The 12,140-nt window shown below is 41.0% G+C and overlaps 1 protein-coding gene across 1 annotated transcript in view; it reads right to left on the bottom strand.

Moving 5' to 3' along the window:
• Nucleotides 1–2,915: 2,915 nt before the first annotated feature.
• LOC144115774 (protein PALS2-like) overlaps nucleotides 2,916–12,140 on the bottom strand; it is a 33,453-nt gene continuing 24,228 nt past the window's right edge. The window contains exons 13-14 of the mRNA XM_077650276.1: nucleotides 11,510–11,581; nucleotides 2,916–4,164 (exon numbers count right to left, since the gene is read on the bottom strand). Coding sequence (XP_077506402.1) covers nucleotides 3,988–4,164; nucleotides 11,510–11,581 — 249 coding nt within the window. The 3' untranslated portion in view covers nucleotides 2,916–3,987. The remainder of the gene's footprint in view (nucleotides 4,165–11,509; nucleotides 11,582–12,140) is intronic.

Below are 12,140 nucleotides of genomic sequence, written 5' to 3'. Positions count from 1 at the left end.
TTTTACAGTGCATACCTCAAAATATGTCAGCGTACAATAATGTCATAAGAGCAAAAATAACTTGCATTGCAATGTTCCCTTCAGTAGTGTTGCCTAAAATTGAAGTTTTTTGGTTGAACAAATCCGGCAGCACAATATTTATTCAACACATTACCAATTATTACTGAATCCAATTTTTGAACAGATGTGAACCTTTCATATGCACAGCATGTCGCCTGACATGAACATCAACCGTTTCCAATCCACTACAAAGTAAAAACATGTAAAGACTATTAGTATGACAAACTTGCAAGCCTAAACACTAAATAAGCATCACATTGATTATATATTTTTCCCTCAATGCTAATGACAAAAATGAAAGCACACATTTCCTACTGCATGGAAAAGCACGTTTCCTTCTTGAAATGAAAGCACCTTGAAGATCGTGGTGAAATTCCTAAGAGCTGTGCACTGCCTGTAATCACAATTTACATCAAAATTCTGCATGGCACACAATTGGTAGCAGTTGATGATGCAAAATGCACTATGCTATTACAAGAAAAGTAAAGTCAAACATATCTGTGATGTCATGAAGTACAAAGTACAAATTACACAAATGAGCAACATTTCCTAAAGCAAGGCAGATGCTTCTGGTTTTATAAACTTGACTGTTCAAGGCTGCATACAAATCAGCAGTATATGAATATCCAAAATATGTGTCAAAATTCACAGACCTCTGCATAAAGTAAACTTATTACTCATAAAAATATGAATATGCCAAAGCATATCACTCTTGGTTATTACTAGCACCTCTATCATGAATCATTTGAATACCTGAGCACTTGTCAAATGACACAAAAGTGTTGCTGTTGCACATGTTATCACTACAGAGTTAAAATGCATTTATCTATGAATATAAAAATAGACTTACAGTTGCATGTCACCAAAACCTGGAATGTATTTGATCTTTGCTCACAGGCAACATCCCATGCAAAATTCTGCAAGGTACCTCTCGTAAAACCACACAAGTACAGATTATAATTAAGCGAGACCTCCCAATCACGTTCATTGTCTCATCTGAATCATTCTTGCCAGAAAAGCAAAACCACTCACATTGTTAAGACAAGCCAAACCACAGGTACTCCATGATATTAAGCATATAACCTTTCTACCAATTTCTCCTCTGTAACATAATCCTGCGCCAAAGCCACGCATTTCGCTCAGCCGAGCTTTAACTCACTGCTCAAAGTTGCACAAAAAGGACTTCTTAGCTCAGCAGCACACCATTCATACAAGCGACCGAGCAAACCCAATTCATTATTCGTGCATTCATATATAAAGCAAGCATGTACATTATTTACCCACATGCTTAAAAGCATCATTTCACTTCTGCAAATGAAGCTTGAGTCAACAAGTAACATAAGCTAGCTACAGGTTCAACTGTTTCCCAAAACCATCACATCTGCTGTCTTAAGGTACGAACACATTGGCAGAAAAACGTGCGGCAAGCCGCTGGCGGCACAGGTGGCGAGGAGTGCGCAGGAAAGCGCGGCCGCACAAAGCGCCTTTCTTGCCAGACCGGTCGAGGTCCCTGCTAGTGGAGGAACACGCGTGGCTTCGCTGTAGCCTGTGGAAGGCAACTTTGCTAGGAGCTAAGAGGTGGCGGCACTGACGCTCCCCACGTGACTAATTCGGGCGTTCATCATTGGTCTCCCCGGTCTGTGGCACGCGGCAAGCCGCCGAAAATGGCTCCTCGACCTATACTTTGCGCGGCAGATCAATCCGCTGCCGCGGCAGGTTTCGCGGCAAGCGGCTTGCCGCCACTGGCGTGCCGCCCATGTTTTGCCGCCAGTGTGTCTGTACCGTTAAACCTGTGTCTGCAGCACAATGTTACCAGAAGAATATGCAGGTCAAGCCTCTGGGCTATAGTACAATACTACTGCAAATGATCTCCCCAATTTCATTTTTCTGTCAAATGTACTCTAGTGGACTTGTGGCACTGAAACATATACATCATAAGAGTAACTCACCAAAATTTGATCTAATGCGACAAGAGCCCTCTTGCCTCTTCACAAAAGGTGCGTGGTGATATGTGTGTGTGCGTGTGTGCATGCGTGTGCGAGGTTTTTTGAGACTACCATTATTTAATGAACCTTATACTGCAAAATTTCTTTCTTGTCCTAATTTTTTGATTTCCCACCAAGTTTGGTAGCCATGTGACATTTCATTCTGGCACAAATTGATTTTAAAGTTTGCATTTCCGTGGCCTCAGTTCAGACGATTTCTATGAGCAACACTGAATTTTCAACGTCACAAACGTGCCACATGTCAATACCCGCTCCCTGCTTCACTAACGAAGTTTTGCAAAGCTCATATTAGGTCGTCTCAGGCATGTTATGAAAGGATTCAGTCACCAGCCACTATTTCAGCCATACAACATGCGTACAAGTGTTTTTCTAGTAATGTTTATGGCATCATCACTGCTTCACGTGGAGCATCATCCCTGGCCATGGATTGAGTTTGGGTTTCAATTTGTCATTTTAGCTGTTTTAAAACTGTTCCACTTCATGTTTTTAAACATGGTTTGTTGTGACGGAGAGAGGGGACCTTAAGGAATGTGATGCGCCTACCAACTCAAGACGTTCAAGAAACGTTTTGAGTTGCCCTTTAAAATCCATCCATATTTACGTAAATTAGACCATACAAGTTGTACAGTGCTGCACTGGGCCTGCCTCAGTCAAAAATCCATACCTTATGCACTGGCTTCAGTAATTGTGGCCCCAGCATCAGTGAAAAGACAATTACTGTGACATGTGTGCCATGACAAAGGCATGCGTATTCCAAACTTGTTGCTTCACATCAAATCTAGTTGAGTTACTCTTATAATCTTCGCTCGTTATCACCACAAGTCCTATATCTTGCATAAAAATGAAGGATAATATCAGATCATTTATTACCTCTTCTAACAAAGTCCCACATATTTTAACAAATAACACGCCATTTGAACAGTCATTAGTAAGCACTAATGATGTTCGCAGATTTAAAACCATTGCTTATTTTAACAACAGAGCAAGAAGAGCACAGGCAAAAAAATCAGATGTGCTTTCACTAGCAAACACAACATAGACAATGGTTCAACGTGCTGTATCTAGGTCATCTCACTGGGACATTATACAGATAAAAGTGCAACAGTCAAACATCATCGTGCTCTGCATGGAACCGGATGCAACTGATATGATGTACTATGAGTGATATGTATGTTTATGTATTGCAGGTGGCATCACCGGTTATACACAGTGGCAAGAAACCTGTGTTCACTCCACACATAACACAAGTCTACACACTACCCTTCATGTGAGGAGTGCACACATCTGTGTGTAATCAAAAGGCAAAATCAACAAACAGCTTCAAAATGGAATGCACAACACACGAAACAGCATCTGATGTAAAACAATGCTGCTCAGACAGCTATCTTTGAGATTCTTCATTTGGCCAACAAAAGGTCATCAACTTAAATGCCTGAATGCAGTACTTAAAACCTCCTTTCATACTTGTCACAGCCAGTACAGCCTTTCAAAGGCAAGATATCAAGTAAGAGGACGGAATTAGAATGGCTGTGGAAGGCACTCTTTGGGTGCCAACACAAGTAGCATGAAAAAAAAAAAGGAGGAAAAAAAAGGGGGGGGGGGGGGGGCGTAGTTACAAAATGAGACTCATTCATATTGAGTTATGGCATCTGCAAAGTACACAACCACAACTAAGCAGTAAAAGCAACACACAATCTCAATTTTTTTTCTGAACACAAACTGCAGGAAAATTGCAGTATTTAAGCATGTACCTGATTAGGATCAGCCTGTTATCTAAAAGAATGTTCTTAAAACCTACTACTTCCAGACCTTGTCTTTGCTTTTGACAAAATTTGTTGGCACAGGCCAACTAAAAGACACCCTTGGCTTTCAGCCATGTTTTCAGAGGGCGTCGCTTGCCAGCACGCTTGCAAAAAATACTTCAGTACACCCATGAAATGGGCACCCACTGAGGTTCTGTTGATAGTGAATCAATCACATCCTTGAGCTGTTCAAAGGTCTTTTCAAAGTTGTTGTTTACAAGGATTGTGTCGAAATAGCGTTCATAAGCTCTCTGAAGCTGGGCACTTTCCTCAATGGTCCTCTTGAGATCTTCATCCTGTACAAAAAGGCAGGCTTAACTCTGGCTACAATGGTATTCATGGCTTATAATCGCAGCTCAGTGATTATCACGCCCTCTGGCAATAGCAGCTTCTATTAAAGACGCACATGTGACTGCAAAAATTTAGAAAACTTCTTTTTTACACTTTGCAGTGACATTAAAAGCAGTCTTTATTAAACAGCAACGTTAAACTAAACGACAAGGATTGTTATCAATTCTTAGCCTAGCAACTTGGAGTATTATTAAGTTATTTAAATTCAGAATTAAAATAATTTGTCACCTGCAGTCAATCCTCACAGATCAACATCTCCCAATTCTCCCTCTCCCTAATAAGTCAATTGTAACAAGAACGTTCTTTCAAGAATTCTCAAGGATTTTTCATGTTCTGGTTCAATAGCTTCGGCTGTAAGGAAGCAAATGTCTCCACAGTGAACTAATTTCGGCAGACAAATGTTTCTAAGCATTACAACGTGCACAAATGTCCAGCCACACGAATGGTATGGCTCCACAGAAGTTAAGAAATACAACACAAGAATCAGACCAAATAACTGCACTGTCAGCTACACTGCAATACATGAATGACGTTATAAATAAAAGGAAATTTTTCCAACATAAAGCACCCACTAGGATATCTACGCATGTCTACAGCTATGATACATACTCGGCCCTTTTGCTGTCGAGAAAAAAAATGCATGCATCAAAACATAAGAATGAAAACAGAAATAAATGCAATAAAAAAACTGAAACTACTACTACTTTCTACACTACAGTGAATACATACTTTTCCCTTTCTCTGCAAATAGAAAAAATTGTAACATGCAACCATAAACAGTCAACTTTCAAAACAAAAAGCAGAAGGCATAAAAAAAATATAAACAGAACTTGCACAGAAAAAGAGCTTGCTAATTCAGTAAGATTAATTTTATTGCACTTCAAAGTACCAGCAAAAGCTTCTTTTTATAGGCTCAAATACACACTTTTTGCACTGAATCAGATCGCAAATTCTCTGAATCAGATCGCACAACCTGGCTGTACCCAACCTAGCTGGACACAACCTGGCTGGAGTGCACTAGAAGCTGCAGGACATACGTGATCCTTTAAATTATCAGTGGGACCAAAGGCAAACAAAACTTGTTTTCGAGATAACGGTATGGTGACCAAAAAAACACACATCTCTGCGTAGCACCGCTGCATTTAATTTGTAAACCTTGCACACTACGTGAAGAGGCATAATAACCATATTGCTCGCTATGAGAAAAATTCTTGATTTCTTCTCTTCTGCAATATACACAACCATGACAGGGAAGCACTACTTGAAGCCCCAAAAAATTTCCTCTGCTTAGTACTGTGAAATAAACACATCATAATCTATAAGCTGCAAGCAGAATATACTCGAAAGATTAATAGAGTAATAGCAGCACTATGGTCAAGTGCTATGCTTGAAATTATAAACTGAAATGACCATCCTACAGACTATCCAAAGCAATTACAATCAGCGATGCACAATTTCAGGGCACTGAATTAGCTATAGCGTAACAGCCATGAAAACTTCATAAACCTGACCAGCGATCATAGTGACTGGTCTTGAGCAGGCATTTAGTAACAAGCCTGAATTTGAGCCCAACAGTACCGTATTATCTTGCATAATTTGCGCCCGCAAGCATTTTGCACGCCCTAATTTATTGCCTGGATTTATAAAAAAAAAAATTGTAGGGTTTTAACGCAGTTAAAGCCGAGTAGGACATGCGAAAGCACTTGAGACAACATCGCCTCAAAGGCAACCACATGCAAGGTCTTATCGTCAGCCATTATTGGCAGCCGCGCGTGGGGAGGGGGTGATGGTTCCATGCGTTGACAGTGCAGCTGCGCAAGCAAGACCTCCACCACTGGTGCTCCGTCAAAGGTTGATGCTTCACACACATCTCGGGTTTTTCAGCTTTGCTAGTGAAGTAGCGCTTTCGCGCTAAAACTTTTACCCGCACATTTTACGCTCCTCATGTTTTCCGCTGTGACAGACCCCCAGCATGCACGAGATGACGCAGGTGCGCACAAGGCAGGCTTGGGAAGAATGGTGTGGCCGCTTTGCCATGTGCAGCTGCGAAAGGTGCAAGTGGCGAGGGGACAAACTGCACACCGTTTACCCGGCTCGGCAACGCTGGCGGTCACTTTCCCGGATGAACAGGTGCGCATGCGCCAGAATCCGAAACTACCGAACCGTTTGCTTTTCAGTTTGCCACTACTCAGCCGGGCTGCATGAGAGGGCGCTGTTTTATCGCCTGTTATCTCCACTTGCCTTTGACTGCTGGCTTTGATAGTATTGTTGTGAATTTATTGCACTGAGCTGCACACGCACTGTCATGCCATCCCGCAGGGAACTACATAAGGTAGGTGGAGCAGGTGCAGCTCTGTGCCTTATATTTGAATTCAACTTTTTTTTTGGCCAGTGAGGGGGGAGTTATAGTGTGGACGTATAGGCGGCAAAATACAGTATATATTGTGTGCTATGACCTTTCTAGTTTTTTAGGACGTGTTCACAAAATTTTTGCATAATGTGCACACTCCCTGTTTGAAGCCTTATTCAAAGACAAAAAAAAAGTGCACAAATTATGCAAGTAAATACGGTAGTTCTCTTATGCATAGACATCAGGGCCACCAAACTGCTCCCACAGGCAGCTGCTGAATTAATTTGAATGAAATACGGCGCATTGAATGAGAAAGACTACTTGTAATATCTATTTCAGTACCTAGCCACTAACGGAAGCATAATTTCAATCTAAGCCTAAATTTTTACTAATACGTTGCCAAAGGTTACAAAACTTGAAGAAAACTTTTTAAAATTTCACATTTACGGCTCTATAGCTTTGCAACTTAAAAACAGACCTCACAATGCTGTAAACTACACCTGTTAGAGCACATAAGCATAATCAAAACTGGCATGTTAAAATTTATTCTATGCTGTGCAGTCACCTATAAAAAATAAATTTCAAACATGGAGGACGGAAAGAACTCAGGAGAGGCGGTTATGCCTAAGTTTTTGAAGCAGCACGTGAAGGCTCCCTCCTGCTCTGCCCCCCCCCCCCCCCCCTTCTTGGCTGCCATCTCAGCGTGCTCGCGCATGCACAGCAGACAATGCAGCTGGGCCCAATGTTACTACTGCTGTGCCGATGGCCAATGACTCCCAGTAGTCCTTGTGAAAGTGCATGACTTCCAGCACACCTTTTGACATGCAGCTCAGATAGCGTGGGCCTCTCTTGAGGTTTTCTTCCTCCATGTTTGCAAATAACACCCAACGTCGTAGTTTACCACAATGTAATTGAAGACGCCAATCTCGTTTACTCTAAACATTCTAACAGGTGCAATTTACAGCAATGTGACATGTTTTTTTTTTCTCATTACAAGATCACAGACTAGGCCAAAAAAATATATTTTTGAAAATTTCAATTCAGTCCGTTTTTGGCAATTTTTAGAAACATGAGAACTTAGGAAATCCCACTTCAAATAATTTGATTCTAATCTCTTCTTTCAGCATAAAACCAATTATGTACAAATAGTGCAGCGACTTTCTGATGTGAGCATTTCTACGTTCTCCATGCGCCTGAATATGAAAACTAAAGTTGAGCCTGAGCTAAAGCTCCTTTTTGAGCAAAACAGCTACAGATGGAAAGTTGTGTAAGCTCCGTTACTCTTATATTGGTAGGACAACCAAATTTCCCAACATTACAGACAGTACAAAATATGTAGCAAATGGCATTTTCAAAAGATTGTATGTAGCATGTTAACTTCTGAGGAAGGCACAAGAAAGACATGACAGAACTGCTCATAATATTTAGTATCACCTGAGCATTGAATAATTACAAAGGTGGTGGTGAAACACCTTTATTGCCAATGCCCCTAGTCCGGGGTTAGTTACAGTGAGTTTGGTCAGTACTGTGAAGTCCAAATGAATCTGACTATACCGCATAGAAAAGAGTACATTTGATTACCCGGAATAGAAGGAATCTGACACAATAGAAGCCACAGAGCTGTTAACTAGCTCTCTGAGCATTAAATGCCAGGTGTTTCAGCAAAGCCCACCAGTAATTTTTATTAACTGGCTTTTTGCATTATAAAGATAGCATTTGAAGCATACGAGTATTAGTTGTGGCAGATGTCGGGAAACAGGGTAATCATGTCAACTAGTAAGCTGAATAAAAAATTCACATGATTAATTTTTTAACTATTACGCTTGGCACATGGTTGTAATTAGAGATCTGTAGGTGGCTATTAGTAATGGCTATATCAGTTTTTACAATATAAAAATACGATTACACCCGGCACTCTTCCGCAATGAATTTTGTCTTACAGCCTGCGATTCAGCAGCGGTATGGCTGTGGAGTGCACACAGGGATCTCAAGCAGTACACGTCATTCGGTGAAGCATGTGTTACATGACCTTTTATGTACTGCCCTGGCTGGTGCTCTCGAGCGGTGGCCGTGGCAGGACAGCGAAAGTCCCATGACACGCATGCCACTGATGAAGTAATACTGACATCTGAGCTAGTTGGTACAGCATCTTGGAAAAAACAGCGCAAAAAGACGATGGACATAGAAAGAACAGACACCAAAAGAGCTGATTCGCAACTGATCTTGCTTTGGAAGACCCATTTCAGACATGAAATTCTTTGGCTGTTGTGGATTACCTTAGACACCAGAACCATGGTGCAATCTGTGCGTTCAGTATAGATGTCAAGGACCTTTTCTAGTCGCCTCCAGCAAGATACTGTGTTGAAATGTTAGTGACTGCATCACAAATAACGATGAAGAACGCTAATGTTAACGCCTGTGATATTTCAGTTGCTTCTTTTTTAGAGTTGTTAACTTTTTATCTCATTTCTACCTTTGTTGAATTGGACGGCTGTCTGTTTCTTAAAAAAACTGGCGTATGCATTTGTTCAAAAGTAGCTCCGATACTTAGCGATAATTTCCTTTCTAGGGTTGATAAGTGCATTGCTGAGACTTGAGCAGCCTTTCAAAAAAGATTTTCAGGTACGTTGAAGACTATCTGGCATTCGTAGACAGACCTAATTTTATGAAGCACGTTGTGGATGTAGTCAAAATATTTAAAGAAAGTGGATTTGGACGTGCGTTCACCTTCGACAGGCCCACTGATGACCATTTGCTATTCCTAGACATTAAACTCCGTTTTCAGCAGGATCATGTGTGCTGGAAGTATTCCCCAAGGTCAGTGAAGCCGCTTTTAAATTTTCAGTCAGGAAATTATAAAATTGTGAAATGTGGCACTGCTGCGGCTTGCCTGGGATCATCTTTGCACAAGTCAGGTACTAACTCAATGAATGACAATTTCTGTGAACAAGTTGGCAGATTAAGGCTGGCTGGGTTTCCTGAGGATGTCTTGTCCCTCGCCTCAATAAGGTGCTTATGAAAGTTAAAGATACCAAGAGGTTATCACCCACGATTGCTGAAGTGGGAAAGAAAAAGAAAAAAGTAATGGTTCTTCCATGTGTTTAACATTTCACTCAAATAAAAAAATGACGGTAATAAGTACAGTATCAATGTGCTATTTTTGGCCCCCAAAAAACGTGGCAGAATCTGCGCTATGGTCGGAACACACTCTGGTAGTGAAGGGCATGGCAGGGCTAGGGGATGTGCAGTAAACCTTGTAAACCAGCACGCCACTTGTGAAAAAGCGGTGGTCTATAAAATTCCGCTCCCCTGTGGTAGTACGTACATTGGACAAATTGGCCGCTGCTTAAATGTATGACTGCAGGAGCATAACCTATCTCTGAAGAAACTGCCTTCTTCAAAGTAGTGAAGCATTGTAGTGAATGTCGTGGGTGTGAGCCTTTTTTTTACCAAACGACAATTTTTTTTCGGCATCATAATCAACTAACAAGTAAGGTGTTAGAGGCCTACCATATCTGTAAAGAACAAGCACACATGTGTTCGTGACCCATCAGTTGTCCTGCATGAAATGGAGTTGTACCGTACTTACTCGCATAATTTGCACACCCCCAACTTATTACCCGGATTTTTGAAGAAAAAAAACAAATACTTTTACCCATCTATTTTCACTCCCTGCTACGCAAGCACACCAGCAGGCTTGGGAACATAGGTGCGGCTGCGTCACACGCGCAGTTGCGAAAAGCGAGTGCGTGGTGTTAAAACAGTCAGTAATCTGTTTGTAAATTGCTTCCAGTAAGAAAAAGTAAACTGTGCACCGTTTACCTGGCTCGTTCACACCAGTGGTCAATATCCTGTACGATAGCCTGCGAGTGTAAACTTCTGGTAACCTACAAAGCGTGAGTTGCATCATAATCCATAACTACCAAACCATTGGCTATTCTGTTTGCCACTACTCAGCTGGGCCGCATATGAGGGCGTCGTTTTATCGCCTTTTGTCTCCATTTGCCTCGGACTGCTGACTTTGCAATTGTATCGTTCCGGGTTTCTTGCTTTGAGCTGCACACGTGCCGTCGTGCCATCCTGCAAGGAACTACATAACGTGGAACGGGGCGAGCGCGGGGGGTTATGCGTCGAGTTATGTTTCGAGTCAACTTTTTTTTGAAGCCTTAATTCTAGGAATAGAGTACGCAGATTATGCAAGTAAATATGGTGTCTAAATGCACCTCATCCATATCTTCTCTTTTGTTGTTCTGTGAGTATACAATCAGTTCAGAGTCAGCGCTTGTGGTGTCTGTTCTTTCTACGTCCATTGTCTTTCCGCGTTGTTTTTTCCACGATGTCACTGATGATATGTACTGGTAGGACTCCCTGTGTACGCTCCACAGCCATGCTGCTTTTGAATCACATTTTTTAAATTCTAAAAACTGATATGACCATTACTACGGCCAACTACAAATCTCTCATTGCAACCAGGTGCCTAAGTGTAATACATAGTTAAAAATTTATCTATTAGAATTTAGTTAACCAGCTTACAATTCACATGAATGACCAGCCCCCTTGACATCTGCCACCACAGGCATTACTATGATGCAAAAGCTGTCTTTCAGACTTTTTTAAAAAATTAGTGGCAGGCTTTGCAGAAACACTTGGTATATAAAAATAGATTTGCATTGTGCTCGCCATCACAAACGTCATTGATAAATTGTAGCAAAAACAGTCAAAGCAAGAGCCAATCCCTAATTTTCCATACTGTATTTTGGTTCTATACCCTTCAAAGTTAGCTCTAACTCTGCACTACAACGGCTCTCACAGCCTAACTGTTGCCTCATAACAGCAAGCTTCATTGATAACCACAATTCTAAGTGGTATAGCTTATGGCAATGTTGAAGCATAAATCTACTTAGACTAAGGGAAATTATATATATAAAACAGTACATTACCTCCTGAAGAGATGCCAAGCTTTCAAGAGTCCTTGCCCGTCGTGAACCATGTCGACTCATGGCTCTATCAAACTAAATTTATGAAGAAAAAAAAATAATCCAAGTTTCACTCCAAGCAAAGAGCAGCAATAGTCAAGAGCAAAGAATTAAACTGTGAAGGAGCAAGAAAGATGAAGCATAAAAACTGCCTTACTATATGGTTAAATTTAATCACTCTTGAGCTGCACTGCTTGGTCCCAGCTGACTAATATTAACTACATGACAGTAATTAAATGAGAAGTTTAACCATGGAGAATAAATAACAAGAAAGCTTTTTAATATTGCAGCAAAGAAAGAAATCATACCAAGGAATAAAGGGCATAAATTAAAAGATAACTAATCCATGGTCTTCTGCATCACTTGGGCCAAACTTAGCTGCTTGCAAAAACAAAAAGGTGTTGGCCCAAGATAACAGCAGCACTGTAGCTTACAGTAAGAGAAATTCATCTAAATGTACACACCCTTTGTATATATAAGCACAAATATTTAACTTTAAACATATATAAACTTGAATGAATTCGTAACCAAACTTGGATTCAGGGCTGCTGGTCTACTTGGGAGTAAATTGCATACACTCAAACACCTACTCGAG

The sequence above is a fragment of the Amblyomma americanum genome, chromosome 1 (genome assembly GCF_052857255.1).
Source record: "Amblyomma americanum isolate KBUSLIRL-KWMA chromosome 1, ASM5285725v1, whole genome shotgun sequence".
Lineage (NCBI taxonomy): Eukaryota > Metazoa > Arthropoda > Arachnida > Ixodida > Ixodidae > Amblyomma > Amblyomma americanum.
This window is presented reverse-complemented; position numbering and strand designations above follow the sequence as displayed.